At 27.9% G+C, this 19,005-nt stretch overlaps 3 protein-coding genes across 6 annotated transcripts; all 3 read right to left on the bottom strand.

Moving 5' to 3' along the window:
- Positions 1-6,244: 6,244 nt before the first annotated feature.
- LOC132950296 (PP2C-like domain-containing protein CG9801) lies at positions 6,245-10,091 on the bottom strand. Its single transcript, XM_061021689.1, has 6 exons — positions 9,749-10,091; positions 8,885-9,096; positions 8,711-8,803; positions 8,352-8,644; positions 7,541-7,931; positions 6,245-7,460 (listed from the first exon to the last, which is right to left on the bottom strand). The coding sequence occupies exons 1-6, from the start codon at positions 9,859-9,861 to the stop codon at positions 7,132-7,134; spliced, it is 1,431 nt and encodes a 476-aa protein (XP_060877672.1). The 5' UTR covers positions 9,862-10,091; the 3' UTR covers positions 6,245-7,131.
- Positions 10,092-11,979: 1,888 nt separating this feature from the next.
- LOC132950851 (U6 snRNA-associated Sm-like protein LSm8) lies at positions 11,980-14,284 on the bottom strand. Its single transcript, XM_061022446.1, has 5 exons — positions 14,076-14,284; positions 13,823-13,895; positions 13,512-13,552; positions 13,308-13,435; positions 11,980-12,273 (listed from the first exon to the last, which is right to left on the bottom strand). Exons 2-5 carry the CDS (start codon positions 13,851-13,853, stop codon positions 12,183-12,185), a joined length of 291 nt encoding a protein of 96 aa, XP_060878429.1. The 5' UTR covers positions 13,854-13,895; positions 14,076-14,284; the 3' UTR covers positions 11,980-12,182.
- Positions 14,285-16,061: 1,777 nt separating this feature from the next.
- Positions 16,062-18,984, bottom strand: LOC132950850 (ubiquinone biosynthesis monooxygenase COQ6, mitochondrial). Of its 4 annotated transcripts, none has more exons than XM_061022445.1 (10): positions 18,299-18,966; positions 18,011-18,228; positions 17,698-17,949; positions 17,508-17,624; positions 17,365-17,433; positions 17,105-17,215; positions 16,810-17,039; positions 16,618-16,733; positions 16,356-16,537; positions 16,062-16,266 (listed from the first exon to the last, which is right to left on the bottom strand). In XM_061022445.1, exons 1-10 carry the CDS (start codon positions 18,486-18,488, stop codon positions 16,228-16,230), a joined length of 1,524 nt encoding a protein of 507 aa, XP_060878428.1. In that variant the 5' UTR covers positions 18,489-18,966; the 3' UTR covers positions 16,062-16,227. The 4 variants fall into 4 exon arrangements, with proteins under 4 accessions (XP_060878428.1, XP_060878427.1, XP_060878426.1 ...); XM_061022444.1 differs by lacking the exon at positions 16,062-16,266 and having other exon boundaries at positions 16,299-16,537; positions 18,299-18,497; positions 18,906-18,984; XM_061022443.1 differs by lacking the exon at positions 16,062-16,266 and having other exon boundaries at positions 16,299-16,537; positions 18,299-18,497; positions 18,780-18,968.
- Between the last annotated feature and the right edge of the window lie 21 nt (positions 18,985-19,005).

Here is a 19,005-nt window from a genome sequence, read left to right as displayed (position 1 = left end):
ACTAAAAAAAGATATTTTTTCAAATCTTAGATTGAAAAAGAAAAATTTTTATGAATTCTCAACTCAAAATAATTTGCTAATTTTCGTGATTTTTTCGTATTTTGTCAATATTTGAACTTTAAATGCTTATAAATAAAAATTATGACTAAGGATTTTTAATATTTTTCAAATGTCATTGTAACAATATAGTAGGAGCCTTGTATTAAATTGTCAAGCTTTTTACCCAACAAATAAAATTGTATTGATATTTGTAGACTAAAAAAAATGGAAACTGAAAAAATGTCCGTAAACAGCTCAAAAAGAGGCAAAATATTTTCAACATTTTATGGTGTATAGAAAATGCTAATATAAACATTCAGTGAAATTTTCAAGTATCTACAGTCATTCGTTTTTTAATTACAATAAAATAAGAAAATTGTTACATAAAAAATCGAGTAAATATCAAATGTTGTAAAAATATAAATTTCAGACGCTCATAAAAATTTAATTTAAGTTTCTTCTAGACATTTTTTTTTTTTGATAAAGGTAGACATACTTATGAGTAATCTTATATTACATTTTCAAATCTTAGATTTAAAAAGAAAATTTTTATGAATTCTCAACTCAAAATAATTTGCTATTTTTCGTGATTTTTCCATATTTTGTCAAAATTTGAACTTTAAATGCTTATAAATAAAAACTGTGACTAAGGATTTTTAATTTTTTTCATCTGCCTTTGAAACAATAACCTAGGAGCCTTCTATTAAATTTTCAAGCTTTTTTACTCAACAGATAAAATTTTATTGATATTTATAGAAAAAAACTAAAAAAATTGAAAACTGACAATGGCCGTAAACAGCTCAAAAAGAGTCAAAATATTTTGTAAATTTTATGGTGTATAGAAAATGCTAATATAAACATTCAGTCAAAATGTCATGTCCCTGCGGTCATTTGTTTTAGAGTTACACCAAAAACCAAAATCTATTTTCTCGAAAACAGATTTTGCGTAAAAATTCCCGTTTTTCCTTAATTTTTCTTTTGTTTTTCACGTCGCTTGTGAAAACTACTGGGAAATTTTTACTTTTGACCCCCCAAAGTATCAACTAGATTCACTTTCCTATCAGAAAAGTTACTATTGAAGAAAATCCAAGCACTTTTACTGTCCTAAAAGGTGATGACAGACACAAAAATATAAAATAAATAAAAAAAATAAAAAAAAAAACACACATCATTGTAAAATCAATACATTCATCGCTTCGCTCAAAATCTAAAATATTTATTAAATATTTTACAGTATATAGGTAACCGTGACACCTGGGCGCAGACGGTCGATTAGACATACGTCAAATACAAAATGATGGCAATTATATATTATAATAGTTACCTACCTATTTGTATTATAGATAATATACTATTTACAATTTAAACGTATTATATAAATACGGCTGTAGGTAAACTTAATTACTATTGACGTCAAAATATATACGATTACATAACATTAATTAACTCGAAATTAATCGCTAATGCAGCAAAATAATTAAATAATGGCGTTATAATTTTATCTATCGCTGTTGTTATGATATATACTTACTAACTTACTGCAGTGGCGTGCACCTATAATATAGGGTTAGGCATAGTTGAAATATACAGGTTATTGTACATCGACTCGGATTGTTATCATCGGAAACAAAATGGTTGCGTAAAGGGATATCACAGATATAAATTTTTCTTATCATCAAAAATACGCTGACAATAGCTAACAAATTCAAAATCCCGCGCATATAAACTTGATTATTATTGGCTCCCTTTACGCTGCCATTTTTATTTTTATCATCAAATATTTGATTGAGAAGGGGTATATATGCAATAACCTTGTATATTTCAACCATGGGGTTAGGTTAGGTTAGGTTAGCTCGAGCAACACCTTAAATATGGGTGGGTGAGTGGGTATATTGATGGATGAAAAAATAGGTCATTTTATAAGTCGGTATGACAGTATTATGAGGGGTAGGTCTTCTAAAATTATTTGAGCAACACCAATTTTTTTTATGATACACGCCACTGTATATATAGTGATATACACGCCACACATATAGCCACATATATAGGTACACACACATAGTACATACAATATTAAACCAGGCTATATATATTACCTATGTATATTTCGTGCATTATAAATTAATTATGTAACATAATTAAAAAAATGAAACTCCCGGTCATCTGGAAATGCAGAAAATGACCTTAAGTCAATTAAGTAACCTAACCTTAAGTGCAGTGTGATAAGATTAACGTATATATCTATACCAAATTTAATATTCAATTCGTATATTGTTTGAGCGTACTTATCTGCGTATTGCGCATATAATATTATTACCTACATAGGTACCTACGTATTATATATGATACTGTAGACACAAAGGCACAAAGCAGACGTATAAATATTATAACGTCACATTATGTAATACTCCCACGTGCCACTTGTGATCTCTATATAGACATATAGACTAAGTGTAATAATGTATACATATACAAGTAAGGTACATGGCGTATCTGAATCTCTTCCAAAGGAGGCAATTCAAATTTGACACTTAACCGAATTACTAAATCAACTTTTTGTATTTTTTTTTATAATAGTATATCATCTATATTTATTTATTATTTTATTCAATGCTAATTTTATAATTGTATTTGTATGTAAGTACAATTAAAAAAAAAAGCTCTATATTCGTGTGACGGTCGACGGAGAGGTTCACATCAGGGGCGACCATAGAGAGAGGTCAGTGGGTGCCATTGCACCCACTGTTATTTTTTTAATGAACAAAAAATCAGTATATATTCATGTAAATATGTGAATACCTAGTACCTATGTATGTATAACATACATTTAATTTTGCACCCACCGAGCTGATTTTCTGCGGGCGCCCCTAGCACACCCGCATATTATCCACTCAAATTTATGCTATATAATATAATTTTCCTTTTTATATCTAAAATTTTAAAATTTAATACAAGATTCCTCATATGTTTAGCTACCTTTAAAAACAACAAAAAATGTCTACCAGAAAATCAAATTAAATTTTTATGAGCGTTAGGAGTTCAATTTTTTACAACATATTCATTCGATTTCTAATGGAATGATTTTCATATTTTGTTGTTATTCAAAAACGAATAACCGTAGATACTTTAAATGTACCTACATAAAAGTTTATTATATCATATTTATTTTATCATATTTTAAAATTTTTTTAGTTTTTTTTCCTATTCCTAAAGTATGTCAATAAAATTTTCTTCGTTATTGTATCAAAAACCTTGAAAATGTAATACAAGACTCCCTCACACATTGTTACAATATCTGTTTAAAAATATTAAAAATACTATGCATGATGCTTTTTTTCATCTTTTTTATGAGCATTTAAAGTTCAAAACTTATTTTGTAGTTAAAAATGTATACAATACTCAATTTTATTACCTATAAGGATTGAAAATTTAAAACAAGGATCCGCGTAAGTAGTTCATTCTGTAACCAAAAAATCTAAGAAATATACAAACACAGTTTTTTTATAAATACTCTTTTCAAGATAAGAAACGTACATTTACAGTTTCCAATGCAATTTTTCGCAATTAATTAATTTAACCTACTGTAGGTCACTTATGCCTAATAGTAAGATACATTTCTTTAACACAATACTATCATATTATATATACCTTCTTTGTAATATTAAACGTTAACTCCGTTCGCTCAGAATCGTGAAACAAATCTTATTTAGCACCCCCTCAACATTTTAGTTTTTTTTTCGGAAACCAGTTTATTACAAGTTTTAAAAATAATGATACCAAAAAAGTATTTCGGAAATCGTTAGTTTCTGAAATATTTATAATAAAACATTTTTTTATCGTATTTTAGCAAAATTCATAATATTGAATATTTTTTTGGAAACCATACCTATAAAATTTAAATTTTTTTTTTAAATCCATGGAGTGTATTTTGAAAGTTCTAACAAATTATAGTACCACAAAAATATTTGAGAAAACATTAGTTTCTGAGGTATTCACAAAGAAGTATGATAGGTAATAATGTATTTTGTGAAATTAAAAATTTAGATTTTTTTATTAAACCGATGTACTTGAACGTTATGTTATGAAAATTTACAAATATACACAATATGTGAACACACCAATGACCGATAGTTATTGAAATTAGTATTTCGAAAAAAGCCTGCGTACCTAACTCATAAGTCATAGATCATTAAACAATTTTAATCACTTTATTACCATTGATAAGACCTTTAGACCGACACCGTATCATGTCCTACCTAACCATGCTTAAAAGATATATGGCGTAACTGCACATTTTATTTATATATAGACGTGGTGTGGTCACTTGCTCGCTCGAACAATTAAAATCGAAAATATTCCTCGACTTGTTACTTGAAACCACCTTGAGTAGGTCTAGGAACTAAAACAAAATTGTTAAAAGCACATCTAAACCTGGAGTGGTCACTCGCTCGCTACACTTGCTTGGACAATTAAAATCGTAAATATCCCTTGAGTGGCCTCGACTTGTTATGTAAAACCACCTTAGGTAGGTCTGAGAGTTAAAAGCACATCTAAACCTACTGTGGTCACTCACTCATATTTTTGAAACGCTGCAGAGTACTTACATTTCCAAAGGAATACGAAAATACGATACAGGCATATCTTTTTGTAAATAACTCAGGAACTAATGATTTCTGAAAAAAAATGTTGGCATTATATTTTTAAGAACGTTAAAATACACGGGTTTCTAAAAAAAAAATCTAAGATGTTATCATAAGTTTCTAAAACAAAATCATAGTTTATAGATTTTCACTAAAATACGGTACCTATTAGCTTACTTTTTTGTAAATACCTAAGAAACTAATGATTTCAAAAATTTATTTTTTGGGCCATAATTCTTAGGACGTTTAAATACACTAGATTTTAGAAAAAATTCTAACAGTTGTCCCGAGAAAAAAATATAAGTTTATATTTTTACTAAAATACGATCATAGCATACTTTGTGTGCATAACTCATAAACTAATGATTTCCGGAAATTTATCTTGGCACCATTATTTTTGGAAAATTCAACTACATAGGTTTCCAAAAAAAAATTGAAAAAATTGAGGCGGTGCTAAATTAGATTTATACCGATTAGTATTAACTATGAAGGTAATAGTAGAAGACTAATTATGGTCGATAGAAAAATTTTATGAACCATACTATAAGGACAACATTTGGAATTACAGACGTATGAAAGAAGTAAGTTTTTATATACCTAATTGGCCAGACATAACCTCGTTTGTTATAAATAAACAGTAAGAATAGTTTGGAGCATGCATGAAGATTAGATTATAAGGTAACATTATTTAATCAATAATCAACAAAATAAATAAAACAAGAGCCCTGTGACGACCCAAGACCCAATGGCTTGACGTAGTTACAAAGTATTTAGAAATTATAGATAAAAACACAATCTTGCATAGTTACATACAGCTATCAAAGAGATAGATGGAGAGATTTTGTGATGGTACTGAATGAACCGTTAAGCTAAAGAAGAAGAAAAAAATTTTAAATTCATATTATTAAGAGGAAACTACACCCGCAATCTGCATGCGTTGTTCTGTGTCACTAATGCATAATTAAGCAAAATCTATGTTCTCAATAATCCATTTAATTCTGTTTTGTGTTATATTAGAGTGAATTGTAATGAATTATCGAATTTTCAAGTAAGAGTATTATCTTGTGACTCGTAGGATTTTTTATATTTTAGTTGCAGAGTTATGTTCATTTTAAAATTTAGTTAACATAAATAAAATTAAAGTCTTAATCAATTTGAGAACATTAGGATTTTTTTTGTTTTTTTCATTTAATTATTAAAAAGTTTTGATAAATGCTATAAAAAAAATATAAACGCTACGACACAGATAAAGTTGTTCCCTATGCTTTGTGGAATTTTGGTAAATTTATTATATTATAAATACCAAGGGAGTGGTTCTATCACGCACAAAACAGTTTTTTGCTATGTTGTGCATTTGTAAGACGAAGACAACGCATACGGATATCACGTCCTCTTAATGAGAAAAACATTTAAGATTCACTTGAAAAAAAAAAACTCAATCATTTCAAAGAAATTATGCAAAATATATTTTACCAAATTAAATTAATACAATTATTCAAAGTGTCTACATACTTATGTATTTATTTTCATAAATTATAATAATTAGAAAGTTAAAAAGTTGTAAGTATATTATATTTTCACTATTTTAGCTACCTAATGTTTTAATTTTTGAAATATATTTAAGTTGTGTTCTACATAATATGCATTATGAGTAACGATTATACAACAATGATACAATTATTTTAAGTTTTAAGTACTATGATACAATAGAACTTCCTCATTAAAAAAAAATCAATGATAATAATATGACAAATATGATAATTTTTTTAATTTTTTATAAATGTAATAAAAAAATTATACTTATAACTAGATGTAAAAAAAAATAGTATAAGAATATTTGTTATTTGATATTAATACATTTTTATAAAATATTAGTTTTAGGCTTAATTTACTTTGGAATAAAGTATATTTGTCTTATAAGTATTACTGATAATGCAAAATATCAGTAGTCTTCATATGATGTTAGTCATAACTTATAAACGATAAAATAAACAGTCAATAAATATAAATATAAATTAATTAAACAATAAAATATGATATTATAACACATAAAAGTTTTGAATATAAAGTAGAGGTTTAATAATATGACGTATAAGCTGACTAAATTATAGTTTGTTGTTTATTTCAAACAATCCATTGGACGGAAACAATATTGCACTAATAGATATTTGGTAAATCACTAAGCTTAAATAAAGATGTAATTTAAGTATAAACAAGATAAATATTTCATAGAGGTTTATTTTAATAAGATAATATTTCTATATCAAGTAATCTTGTCTGTGTACAGTCACTAGCAAGTATATTTAATAATCTTTAATGATAACTGAACATTTACTTAATAATTTCTAAAACCAATTTTTTCAATAAAAAAATAACAAATCATTAAATCAAACAATAAATCAACATATAAAAAAAAAAACAAAAAAAATAGATTTAATGTCTTTAAAAACTTCTATTTACCGGAACTTATTTTGAATGCAACAACTGTAGCATGATCTAACTTACCTGGCACACCAAACATTTTTCTAATAATTTCCTTTCTTTTTTGTCTAACTTCTCCTTGAGCCAAGGGTTTTCCATTAGCATCTGCATATATTTCCATATCTTCTAATATACGACGTTTAGCTGCAGTTAACCTGGTTACAAAGTCCAATAACAATGTTACTAAGTCTTTGGCTGTATCTACTGCTGGTCCCTTGCCAGACACTCCATTACGAATCAAATCTTCTGTTCTTAAAAGAGAAAGCTTGTGTCTTTGATATGCTTCAACGCTGGGAAGTCCTAAACAAATATTTTTTTACATTTAAAAGTATCATTTTGGAAATAAAATAATTAAAAGATATAATACAATTAATAAATACCAGTGAAATGGCCAACCACAGGATCTAAATTATCTGATACACCATCAGAAGTAATAAAAACTATATCATCCAAATCAACTTGTGTTATGGACAAAGTCAAGTTTGACAATTCTGGATTATGTCCATCAACAGGACCTAAAGCTCCCATGACATCCCTCATGTCTCTCATTCTGTGAACATCGTGTGAGCCTTGAGTAAGTTCCCTTACACCATACTTGGAACTATACACATAACCCAAACTGTCACCAACATTACAACAACAAGCTACGTAATGATTATCAACAGTAGAAGGAAGTACTACAATTGCTGTAAGCGTAGTCAAAGTTCCTTCTTCTTGTAGTATCATATTATGGGCAGCGTGGAAGGATCTCAGTAAAGTTACAAGAACGTCCTGCAATTATAAAAAAAAATGTCTTTATAATATATGATGACAGAATAACTAACTTATAAAAAGAAATTTGATTCAGAAAGCCATTTTGATCCCAATTAACATAAAATTATATTGTCTTAGTCAGCATTATTTTTCTGCATTAAATTAATAGTTTTAAAGTAAAGAAATAGATTTCATTAAAAATTAAATAAATTTTAAATTGTAAAAAAATATTTGAATGGATTTTATAAAAAACTGAGAAGAGTTAGCGTTTACTGTATTTAATGGCAAAACGTGAATGTATTTCATATATCTATTTGAAATATAGTTTCTATAGAAATGACTAAAATAGAACAAAAAAATTAACTGTAAAATAAATAATATATATAGGGTCAGAATTTTATTTTTTTCGATTTTAAAAACTCTATAAAGTATACTTACTGTAGTGTTTTTAGGCGATTCTTTTTCTGCTGTAAATATAGTTTTGTTTAAATAGTCAACACAACCATGGACAGCAGATCTAGCTGCAGTTCTTGACTTGACACCCCAGTTAACACCATCTGCCAACACCATTATTGCAGAATTTGCTCTGGTTACAATAGCAAAACAATCAGCAATTGGATCACCCGTATGACGATGTGTTATGGGATGCACTTCATATAAAGAACAACTGGCACCATATGCATTAGTGTGTGGGACATTCCAATTTTCAACACCAGCTACCAATGGATGTCCTAGAAATTATAGATACAGTTAATAAATAATAAGCGATTTTAAATGCATATTTTGTAGAAACTCACTAAGCTTTTTTAAAATATTTTGTTTAGACTCTACATTTGAAGTTTCATCAGTTGCATCATTAGTAGACACACTGACTTTCTTTTCCCCATTATCTAATGATAAGACATTATTATTTAATTTGGTAATTTAGAGTAAAATATATACTAACAGTACAAATTTAAAAAAAAACTTACGGCTATCGTCTTCAAGGTTATCAATAAAATTAATTTCTGGATCACTTGCCGACAAATGTTTTTCTGTTTGATTAACAGAAATAAGGCCACCGTGTGGTCCAGTCAACGATGATACCACTTCGTAACTTTTAATGCCACCTAATTGTTGGGGTGGCACTTCCTGCGGAGTTCTCCCGTGCAAAATAATTGGTTCGTATTTTTGGACTTCATGGCTGAAATCATTTAAAGGAATGTTTAACAAAATGTGAAATTTAAATCAATAATACCGTTTGAAGTTTAAATCGGTTCAAATTCTTTCCTGAAATTTGTTACACTAATAATAATACCACAGATTATATAAAATATTTATATAATGTGTGCTAATACCTAAATTAAATAAACTGAAACACATATCCATATCAATGGCAAATTCAAATTAATACTGGCAAATCTAGGCAAGTCACTTTCACTTTAAAAATATCTCCTCAAGAATGTCATTAACTAATTATGAACATTTCTATCCCTATCCGACCTCAAGTTAAATATTTAAGTACCTATATTATTAGAAAAACTACAACCTAGGGGCCTCCTTATTTTAAGAGAAAAATAAAATCAATCATTATAGAGCTTTGTCCTCTTCTAAATTCCAAAATAGGTATCACTACATAAAATACTTCTTAACATACTTATAATACACAAGACAATCGTAAGGCTTGTTTGGAATCCGAGGTCCCACAAAATCCTCTAATATTAGACCAATTTAGTTATTCAAATCTATTTCATTGAGGATATTATAATTTATGAAATGTATTCATCGTTATAGGTATTATTATAAAGATTGTAAATTGTGTTGCTTTAAATAAAAAAAAAATTCAAATCACTCACCCAGTAAGATATTTTTTAATGAAACGATTCGAAGCGTTCTCGTCATTCCTGGACTCCGATGGCGCTGAAAATTGCCTAAAGAACCCAGAGAATTTCTGCCTAAAAGATGGCATATTAATTTTCTTTTTATCGTTGTTAGAAACACAATTTCAAAATTGTATGGAATTCTTTTGGTTTAACATTATTATATGTTTATATCTTATTATTAATTCTTTCACTTTACGCTTTTTGAATAATAAATAAACACAGGAAGTACGTATCGACCAAATGTTACAATACTTAAATCGAGTACTGACTAGCAAATAGATTTAACTTTATCAATATAAGATACCTATCGAGATATTAATATCAAATATCAAATGCATGCGTGCTGAATGCTGATTATAGGAATGATGAATCGTCGAAACTGATATGAGTAGGGGTGCTCAAAGTAGGTCATTTTTGTATTTTGTCGGCGTTAAATTCATGATAGTCTAGACCATAGACATATTCTATTATATGCCTATGCGGCTATGTATGACAAAATAATTATTTTGCCATGTGCCTATGGTTTGGACTACCTTCCTGGCGGGAGTGGTTAGAGTGCTGCATTGCAAAAATTTGAAACCGGTAACGTTTATTCGCAAATACTTAATTCAGAACTAGGAATTAGAATACCTATGAACTGCGTTCCATACTTCCATGTATTATATTACATTTACGTTTACCTTTCCAGGTATTATACATTACCCGAAGGCCGAAAATCTATCGAATGTCACATTCCCAATCACTTGAAATAGTTGCACCACAATATTAAACCAAATAACGTTGCCCATGACGCCGAAAAATAATTGAAAACGTCTTCGTTTGACAACAAACGACGTAATTCTTGAGAGCCGCAAGCCCGAACCACAAACAATTTCATGTTTATGTTTCATCAGACTTAAGTCTATTAAAAACTAATTGTCTACATTATACTTCTAGATACTATACTCCATAACTCAGTTACAATTTACTGTACATTTTATGAACATTTGTACCAGTTTTTAATATATATAGAACCTATAAAAAAAGTAATACACATTTTATTTTTCACTTTTACAAAATTTTAGTGATGAATCAAAAAGGTTTTTTTTTGTTCGTACTACGACTGTAGGTACTGAGGCTTGAGCTCGTACTGTTTAAATGAAGGTAACAAGTAATAACTAATAACGACAAAATAAAGTACCAAGATCCGATTGAAATACAAATTTGAAATTATTGAACAGCTTGTTTTAGATTAAAATAGACATATGATATTTTATTGATTGTATTGACATGTTTAAATTATTTTATTGAAATGAAAATCAACAAGTGACAGGCAGAAATTGTTTAAAATTTAATTACATTTTTTTTGAACTTTTATTTAAAATATATTATATAATCTGCATAATATATAACAATTAACAATAATCATATTTTAATAGATACAAGTCACAAGATATGGTAGGTACTTAATTGAAGAAAGATAAAAGGAGTGTGACATTTTTTGGGAAAGAATTGTTTTTATTAGTTTCATTTATATAGAAAGGCATATAATTTAAATGTATGTATTTTTTTTTGTATTTAAGATTTTTGCACTTGCGGCATTAAAATATAATACATATCTACATTATTTGAATGATATAAATGTTATAATATTTTAACCATATTAATATATAACATCTATACTATAGTACAAATCGGCAATATTTGGTTGTATAAAATATTAATTCATACAACCAATGTCTCATAAATACAAGGAACAATGGAATGCTCTAATTTTATATAATTTTCTTAAAATATTAAAATAAATATTTTTGTTAACAATTAATGTGTGTTGGAATTTTTGATAATGTATTATATTTATTTTTGATAAAATAGTGTGACATATATGGATGTATAATACAGAATATCATAATGATACACACATAGAACTATAAACTAATGGATGGTGCTTAGAGAGAGAGGTCAGGGGTACGATATAGAGTAAAAGAGAAAAGAGAACGTGGGGGAAATACTACAGTATTAGTTTCATACGTCTATGATTACCCTCTTTATGTTCTTTCTCTTATATGATTCCAATGCATTGAGGGCAGGGCGGAGTGGAATACGCTGTCCATTAGTTTATAGGTCTATGGATAGTATGGATACACACCTATTTTACCTCTTGGTCTTTATACATTATAACTTAAAAGTAATAATGTGGTTTTTAAAACACTTACAAACCACCATTTTAATTCTTCATTATTTTTTATTTTAATTTATACATTAGACATGTGATTAATGAAGATAATATTTGATATAAACATTATTTTAATCAATAAAAAACACAATATTTGCCCTTATATTTATATTACTATCATAGCTTTAATAGTAACCATTACTTAGTATAATAAAATCAATGCATTTAACATTTATAATATTATAAAATGTCTTAAAATACTACTGATCCAATAGGTTCTGCTCTGATTGCACTCAAATCAATTGATGAATCCATTGTTTCATCTACTTCACCGATTATAGCACTGAAAAGTTTTCAGCAATTTATTAAAATAATACATATATTTTCAACCATAAACAATTATAAAAGGTATATTAAGTATATTATTAAAAAAAAAAAAGTATGGATAAAGGCCCAAATCAATATAATTACAATGATCAGTGATGTATCCAGAGGGGTGGTTAGGAACTTAGGAGGTAGTTACGGTAATAATGTAATTAGTTAGTAAATAATAACAACATTTTCATTAATAAATTATTTTCAGATAAAATTTGTCAACAATTAATTTTAACCCCCCCCCCCCCCCAAAAAAAAAAAAAAATTCAAAAAAATTCTGGATACGCCACTGTACACAATAGCAAATCACAAACAACTGGAATATTAAATATAGTTAAAATAATTAAAGTAGGTAAAAAAATTTCAAAATATTATAAGAACATAAAACACATGAAAAGAATTGAAACACTATGTTCTACAATGTAGAATCTACATAAATGTAAGTGTTTACTGTTTAATGAAATGTGATTTGATAAGATTTGTTATTATGTCATTTTGCAAATACTGTCATCTGTCTAACATTTTAAACAAAAGATATAAAATACTAATAAAAACAGATAAAGGTCATAAACCTTACATAATTAAGTGATAAATATAATAATTCAATGAATTACTTGTTCATAGAAGAATATTTATATTTTAGTACATAATTATATAAATAGTACATATTTAATTTATTTATATTTAAATTATTCTTGTTGACGAAATCAAGTTTTCTAAAACTATGTATATTACAACTGGTAAATTGTTGTTAAAATAAATAAGAATATCAGCCATTGTTAAGTGTATATCATAATATGTTTATCATACATATTATATTGTACATATAATACATATGTGTTACTCATTCATAATCAAATTACTTTTAAATATAATTAAGACAATGTCTCCAAAATTATGAGAATTATTTAATCAACAATCCAAAATATTTCTATAAGCTAAAATCAATTGAAAAAATAAAAATAAATATCATACTAATTCTATGTTTGAAACAATACTTACACATTGTCACCACGAATGAGATGTAAACCCAATATAATTTGTTCAACACCTTGATTTGGGCTGTATACTCGCTCATGGCTGTCATCTAAAATTATATTTATAGTTTGATCAAAGCCTTTAAGAGTTCCCTGAAAAAAAAAAAAAATGTTAATATCTTTTTTTTTATCAAATATTATAATATTTATTAAGCAATAGTATATTTACCACAAAGTTTCTGCCATCTGACGTTATAATAGAAACAGTATCTGAACAATATAACAATAAGGAAAATAGTACTTAAATCACTTAACCCAATACCAGGCTACTAACTCAGTATTTAAAAAATTGTACAGTTTATTCTGATCATGAACAAACAATATTATTTTGCTTGTTCTGTAGAGCTACAACGTTTATACTAATAGACGTATGCAGTTACAAAATTATTTTTAAAACAAAAATATATTTAGTGGTTTTCATTTTGTAACCAAAAATGTAACAATGAACTTTATGTTACATCAATTATATTCAAAGGATACGGTTAACATAGCTTTCCAGTCCTGAACTCATTGTAATACTTAGAAGTATAACAAATTATAATCAGTCTTGAAGCTGAAAATAAAACAGCTTTAAGTTATTAAGTAACAATTGTACAAACATATAAATAAACCAATGTAAACTAGGTACTTATAGTATTTTACACAAATATTCAAATATAACGCTTATACAAATACAAATCAATTGAGTAGACAATATAAAACTATTCTATAGATATTTCAGTATTTCACTTACAAGTGGTCAAAAACCGACTGAGAAGAAAAGTACAAAAACTTGTAATTAAGAAAATGGGAAATTAATTTAACAAAAGCATAACAATTAGGAAATAACTATTTATAAAAACTTGAAACCGGTAAAAGAATAATAACATTAAACATGTAATGCACTGTCTTCATACACAAAATCAAATCGCGGTTTACTTGTTTTTCGGCGTTAGAATGATAAGAATGGACATTATCATTTTATCACTGTTGTCACCATCGGCAAAGTAACCTATTACCAAGTAATACCACAATATAATAAATAGTAATTAAAATCTATTTTAGTATTTTGTCAATCGTCATGAATATTCAATATTATGAACCAAACCGACCAACACTTATAGTGAACACTATAATTTACACTATTTCTGAACGAATTTCGAAAGGCAGCGACTAACGACCACTGAACTAAATTTAGTTCAGTGTTCACGACAGCTGCTCTTGTATGAAAAAGCCAACGATAATACTTGATAGAAATCGTAGTGGTTATCTGTAGAACAAAATATGTAGACCGTCACAGTCTATTATAGTTTAAGATTATGGATATTTTAGTTTGAACTCTTTAGTGTGTTCCTAGTTCCTGGTGTACATTTTTTTCCTATTTTTTTTTGTTTTCTAAAATGCATTTGCCTACAGGCGCCCACACCTCCCTTTCAATTTTTTTTTTTTTATGAATTTAACTCTAGTTGTTTTATTTGTATACTTTTGATCATTGATAACCCGATGCCCTGGCCTATGAATAATCCTTATTTAAGAGGACGCCACACCCGCATGTGTTGTCTCCGTTTTACAAATGTACAACTTAGCAAAAACTATTTTGCGCGGGAAACAACCGAACAGGCTACAGTCATAACTAAGAAACGAAATGTTCACATCATAAAAACGATAACTTTGGCTATGCAACGTTGTTTTTATTTTTTTGATATCACTTGTATGGAAAAAGTTCTTACTGTTTCAAAAACCATTATTGTTTGTGTTTTTCAAACTTGAAAAACTTTTTTCATATAAATGATATCAAAAAAATAAAAACAACGTTGCACAGCCAATGTTATCCTTTTTATGTGGTGAAAATTTCGTTTCTTAGTTATGACTGTAGCCTTCTGGGTTCTTTCCCGCGCAAAACAGTTTTTTCTATGTAATACATTTGTAAGACGTAAACAACACAATAACACATGAAGGTGAAGGTGTTGCGTCCTCTTTTGAATATTATTTTATGACTATAAATTGCAATCACATACATTACCCGAGCAGGAGTATTTAATTAAATTTTTTTTATATTTAATAAATTTCATCCATTTATTTACATTTTTTAATACATTAAAGAAACGGGGATAGACTTCTGATCATAATTATTCGATTATTTTAATCTAAACAATACCTAGTATATGCCATAGTAGTCAAAATAGTACGTACTGCTGTATTTAGCTTTCAGCTTATGTTGTTCAGTATAATTTTTTTTTTTGCTTCTAAAATTTGTTTGCCTTCAGGCGCCCACACATGCCCCTTTCAATTTGTTTTTCTTTAATTTTACTCTATTTCCTTTTTTGTATACTTAAATAATTTTACATGGGCCAGCTATCAGGTTTAGATTTACTTGAGGGCTGAGAGTACTCTGAATACCTTTGTACTTTTCATATAACTTAAAAATCTGGTGGTGTAGACTGCAGTCTCTTCAGAAAATACCTACATAATATTTAATTTTTTAGGATTCTCCAAAAAAGATACTACGATAAGTGTGAGACATAAACATGTCTAACTACTTCAACTTTCCAAAAAACGAAATAATGTAGAAAACATCAACAAAATGTGAAATGTGGTGAGAATGGAGCCCATCCAGCAACAAAAGTTATCATCTGTAGGGGTGGCTTAAGGTCCATTTAAATGGACCACACTTCAGGTTAGTTTAGGTTCAATACCTTTAAAAGTCTAACTAGAACTAAAATTATATTTTTAAAAAAAAAGTAAATAACACAACTTTATTTTTTATAACGTTTGCTTATAAAGTACTGAGATACCCCTAATAAACTATTATTATATAATTTAATAAAATTGATCAATTTTAATTTTTAACAAATATTTAATAAACAACAAATTAAACCACTTATTTGAATACATTGAAACTTAAGCTATACAGGAAGTCCAGATGCTTTGTCACTCAACAGTTTCTGTTTAAAAATAAAAGCAAGAAAAATAATTATTATATATATATTATGTAAACATGGATTATCATTAGTTTCATCTTGAAAATACATACTTTTACTATGGAAGCAGATTGACAAATTGTAAGTCCCACATTACGTATTAATGTTGTAATAGCAGGTGGTACTAAATTGCTTTTGCTACCATAAATTTTTTGAATGCCATCAACACCTAACATAATAGGTACATTACGACGCTGTGCTGCAGTTTGATAATTTAAAAGTGCATTCAGATCTCCTAAGTGGAAAATATAATATAAATTTTAAAATCAGTATTTTTAGATAGTACAACTAAATACTAAAAATAGTTTAACAAACCAATATCAGCGCCTGTTAATACTGATTGGTTAAGTTGATTACTTAATTCAGTAACATCACTAAAGCCCAAATTAACACCTTGGCCAGCCAAAGGGTGTATTCTGTGTGCAGCATCTCTAAAGTAAATATTGAGTAAGTTAATTTAAAATTATACATAAAAAATTATTTTTAAAATACTAAATTATTATTTACCCAACTAAAGCAACACGCTGACCAACATATTGACACGCATGTCCAAAGCCTAATGGGAACGATGCTCTACTATCTTTTATCACACCAACGACAATTGGTGGAATAGATTTTATTTTTTTGTTTTGTTTATTTTCATCATTTGACTGGCAGTATTTATTGAGTACCTTGGCGAATATATGAGCTGCATCGTCTGCTAATAGTAAGCTACTATTGTTTGATTCTTTTTCTTCCTAATCCATATATAATAGTTTATAAAACAATTGATAGTAATACATTTAACTATTTTAAAATGTACCGATAAACTGTCATTTAAAGCATCAATAAATTCGTTGTCACTCAACTCTGCTAAGCGATTTGCTTCTTCATAACTTGTAGTCCATACTAGCGAACATGTTTTATCATCCAACTGTTTTTTGATAGTACAAATCAAAGTATTAAAACATTAAAATCATTTATAGCAGTTATAACATTGATTATAAAATAAATATTAGTATTTATATTTTATAGTCAAATGGTCAATGATATCAATTATAATAAACTTGATTGGTAACTCACGGGTAATAGAGCCACTGGACCTAACTGAGCAAATTTTTGCCAAGCAACGTGTCCTTTATAGGTATCATCCTGAAATACACAATTTATTTAATAACAATGACAGTAAAAAACTTTATATAGTTCATTATTTAAAACAATTTTACTTCATCAGACTGTATATGTAAAGTTGCCACGACTGCACGCTGACCATATTCCCAACCAATATACTGCTGACCACTAATAGCTGAACGTACTTTAGAACCATATCCATCTGAGCCAATCTACGAATGAGGACAAATAAATTTATCTATTATTACTTTTTTTCAAGTTGAATTCACAGTATATGTCACCCACTAAGAGACTAGTTTCAAAGGAAATTTCTCCATTAGCCACTTTAACAGTAGCCAAATCTCTATGGGAATCAGACAAATCACATTGATTAACTCGGGTATCATAATTTACAGTAATATTTTGCTCTTCGTTTATTTGTTTGTACAGGGCTCCAAGAATAGTGTCGTTTTCAACAATATATGCTAAATCATTATCGTTATCAAATGTTAACACGTTATTGATACCACCACTTCTACCTGCACCAGAATTCCAAATCTAAAATGTAAATCAAGTACAATAGAAAATGTCTTTTTTCGTTTGTTTTTAAAATACTCACTCGCATTTCTTTGACTGCATTATTACGTCCTAAATCTTCAATAATTTGCCATGCTCCAATCGATTGTAAAAGTTGAACACTCGACTTGCTCACAGCAGAGACTCTATTACTGTAAGGCCTATCAAGTGTATTTTTCTTGGCGGACAAATCATATTCTTTACGATTTGGCCCTCCTTCTAATAAAAGAATAGACATACCACGTAACGCAGCTTCTTTAGCTAAAATGTAATTTAAATTAAATATTGATAAAAATTCACTTTAATTTTGAAGGATTAAAGAAATAGTTACATAATTTGCAGGCCATAGCACAGCCCACCATGCCGCCGCCAGCTATAACAATATCGTAGTACATTTTACTTGAAGAATAATTTGCGACATTGCCCAGGGACAAATACAATCGGTTGACAGAAGAGTTTAATGACATCATGTTTGTCTTCAGATGTGTGCGCGAAGATATAAAAATCATTCTTTGGTACATTTTTTCAAACTAGCACATAAATAGATGTTTTAAAATAGTGTCATCAAAAATATAAAACAGTTGACAATGTGATCACATGACACGAAAAAAGTTATGTAAACAAATTAGTCACGACTCACGAATAAAATTTTAAAAAAAAAACTTAACAAAATATCGTATTCTATAAAATGATTAATGGTTCGTATTTAATATTATTATAGTTAATAGGTATTAGGTATGTTGATATTATCATAGAACAATGATATTATCAAATATATTAAATTAATATTGGAACGAAAATGGTGTCAGCACCTTCAGAGTAAGTTAATATTGGCCAATGTACACGACTTGGTTATAATTACATTTAAATTTTAAATAATATCTAATAATTAATAATTAGAATGGAACATTAAGAAATTAGTGATAGGATAATTATACCCGAGTAAACAATGTAGACCGATTTATCCTACTTAAAAACTATTGAAAAGTAGTAACATTGATTAAAAATTATTTAATCAATGGTAGTAAGTACAAAACC

The sequence above is a fragment of the Metopolophium dirhodum genome, chromosome 8, assembly GCF_019925205.1.
Source record: "Metopolophium dirhodum isolate CAU chromosome 8, ASM1992520v1, whole genome shotgun sequence".
Taxonomy (NCBI): domain Eukaryota; kingdom Metazoa; phylum Arthropoda; class Insecta; order Hemiptera; family Aphididae; genus Metopolophium; species Metopolophium dirhodum.
The sequence above is the reverse complement of the archived record's forward strand: the minus strand, read 5'-3'. Positions and strand labels throughout refer to the sequence as shown.

Bases quoted from the DNA above. Each gene is read 5' to 3' on its own strand.
- LOC132950850 (XM_061022444.1), bottom strand. From the start codon at position 18,488: ATGTACCAAAGAATGATTTTTATATCTTCGCGCACACATCTGAAGACA. The intron at 17,040-17,104 runs GTACATTTTAAA...TATATGGATTAG, and splicing joins CTTTAAATGACAGTTTATCG to GAAGAAAAAGAATCAAACAA. The intron at 16,734-16,809 runs GTAAATAATAAT...TATTTACTTTAG, and splicing joins CAGCGTGTTGCTTTAGTTGG to AGATGCTGCACACAGAATAC.
- LOC132950296 (XM_061021689.1), bottom strand. From the start codon at position 9,861: ATGCCATCTTTTAGGCAGAAATTCTCTGGGTTCTTTAGGCAATTTTCA. The intron at 9,097-9,748 runs GTGAGTGATTTG...AAATGATTTCAG, and splicing joins ATTAAAAAATATCTTACTGG to CCATGAAGTCCAAAAATACG. The intron at 8,804-8,884 runs GTAAGTTTTTTT...TCTTATCATTAG, and splicing joins TAACCTTGAAGACGATAGCC to ATAATGGGGAAAAGAAAGTC.
- LOC132950851 (XM_061022446.1), bottom strand. From the start codon at position 13,853: ATGAGTTCAGGACTGGAAAGCTATGTTAACC. The intron at 13,553-13,822 runs GTATCCTTTGAA...TATATTGTTCAG, and splicing joins ACTGGAAAGCTATGTTAACC to ATACTGTTTCTATTATAACG. The intron at 12,274-13,307 runs GTAAGTATTGTT...AAAACTTTTCAG, and splicing joins CTCATTCGTGGTGACAATGT to TGCTATAATCGGTGAAGTAG.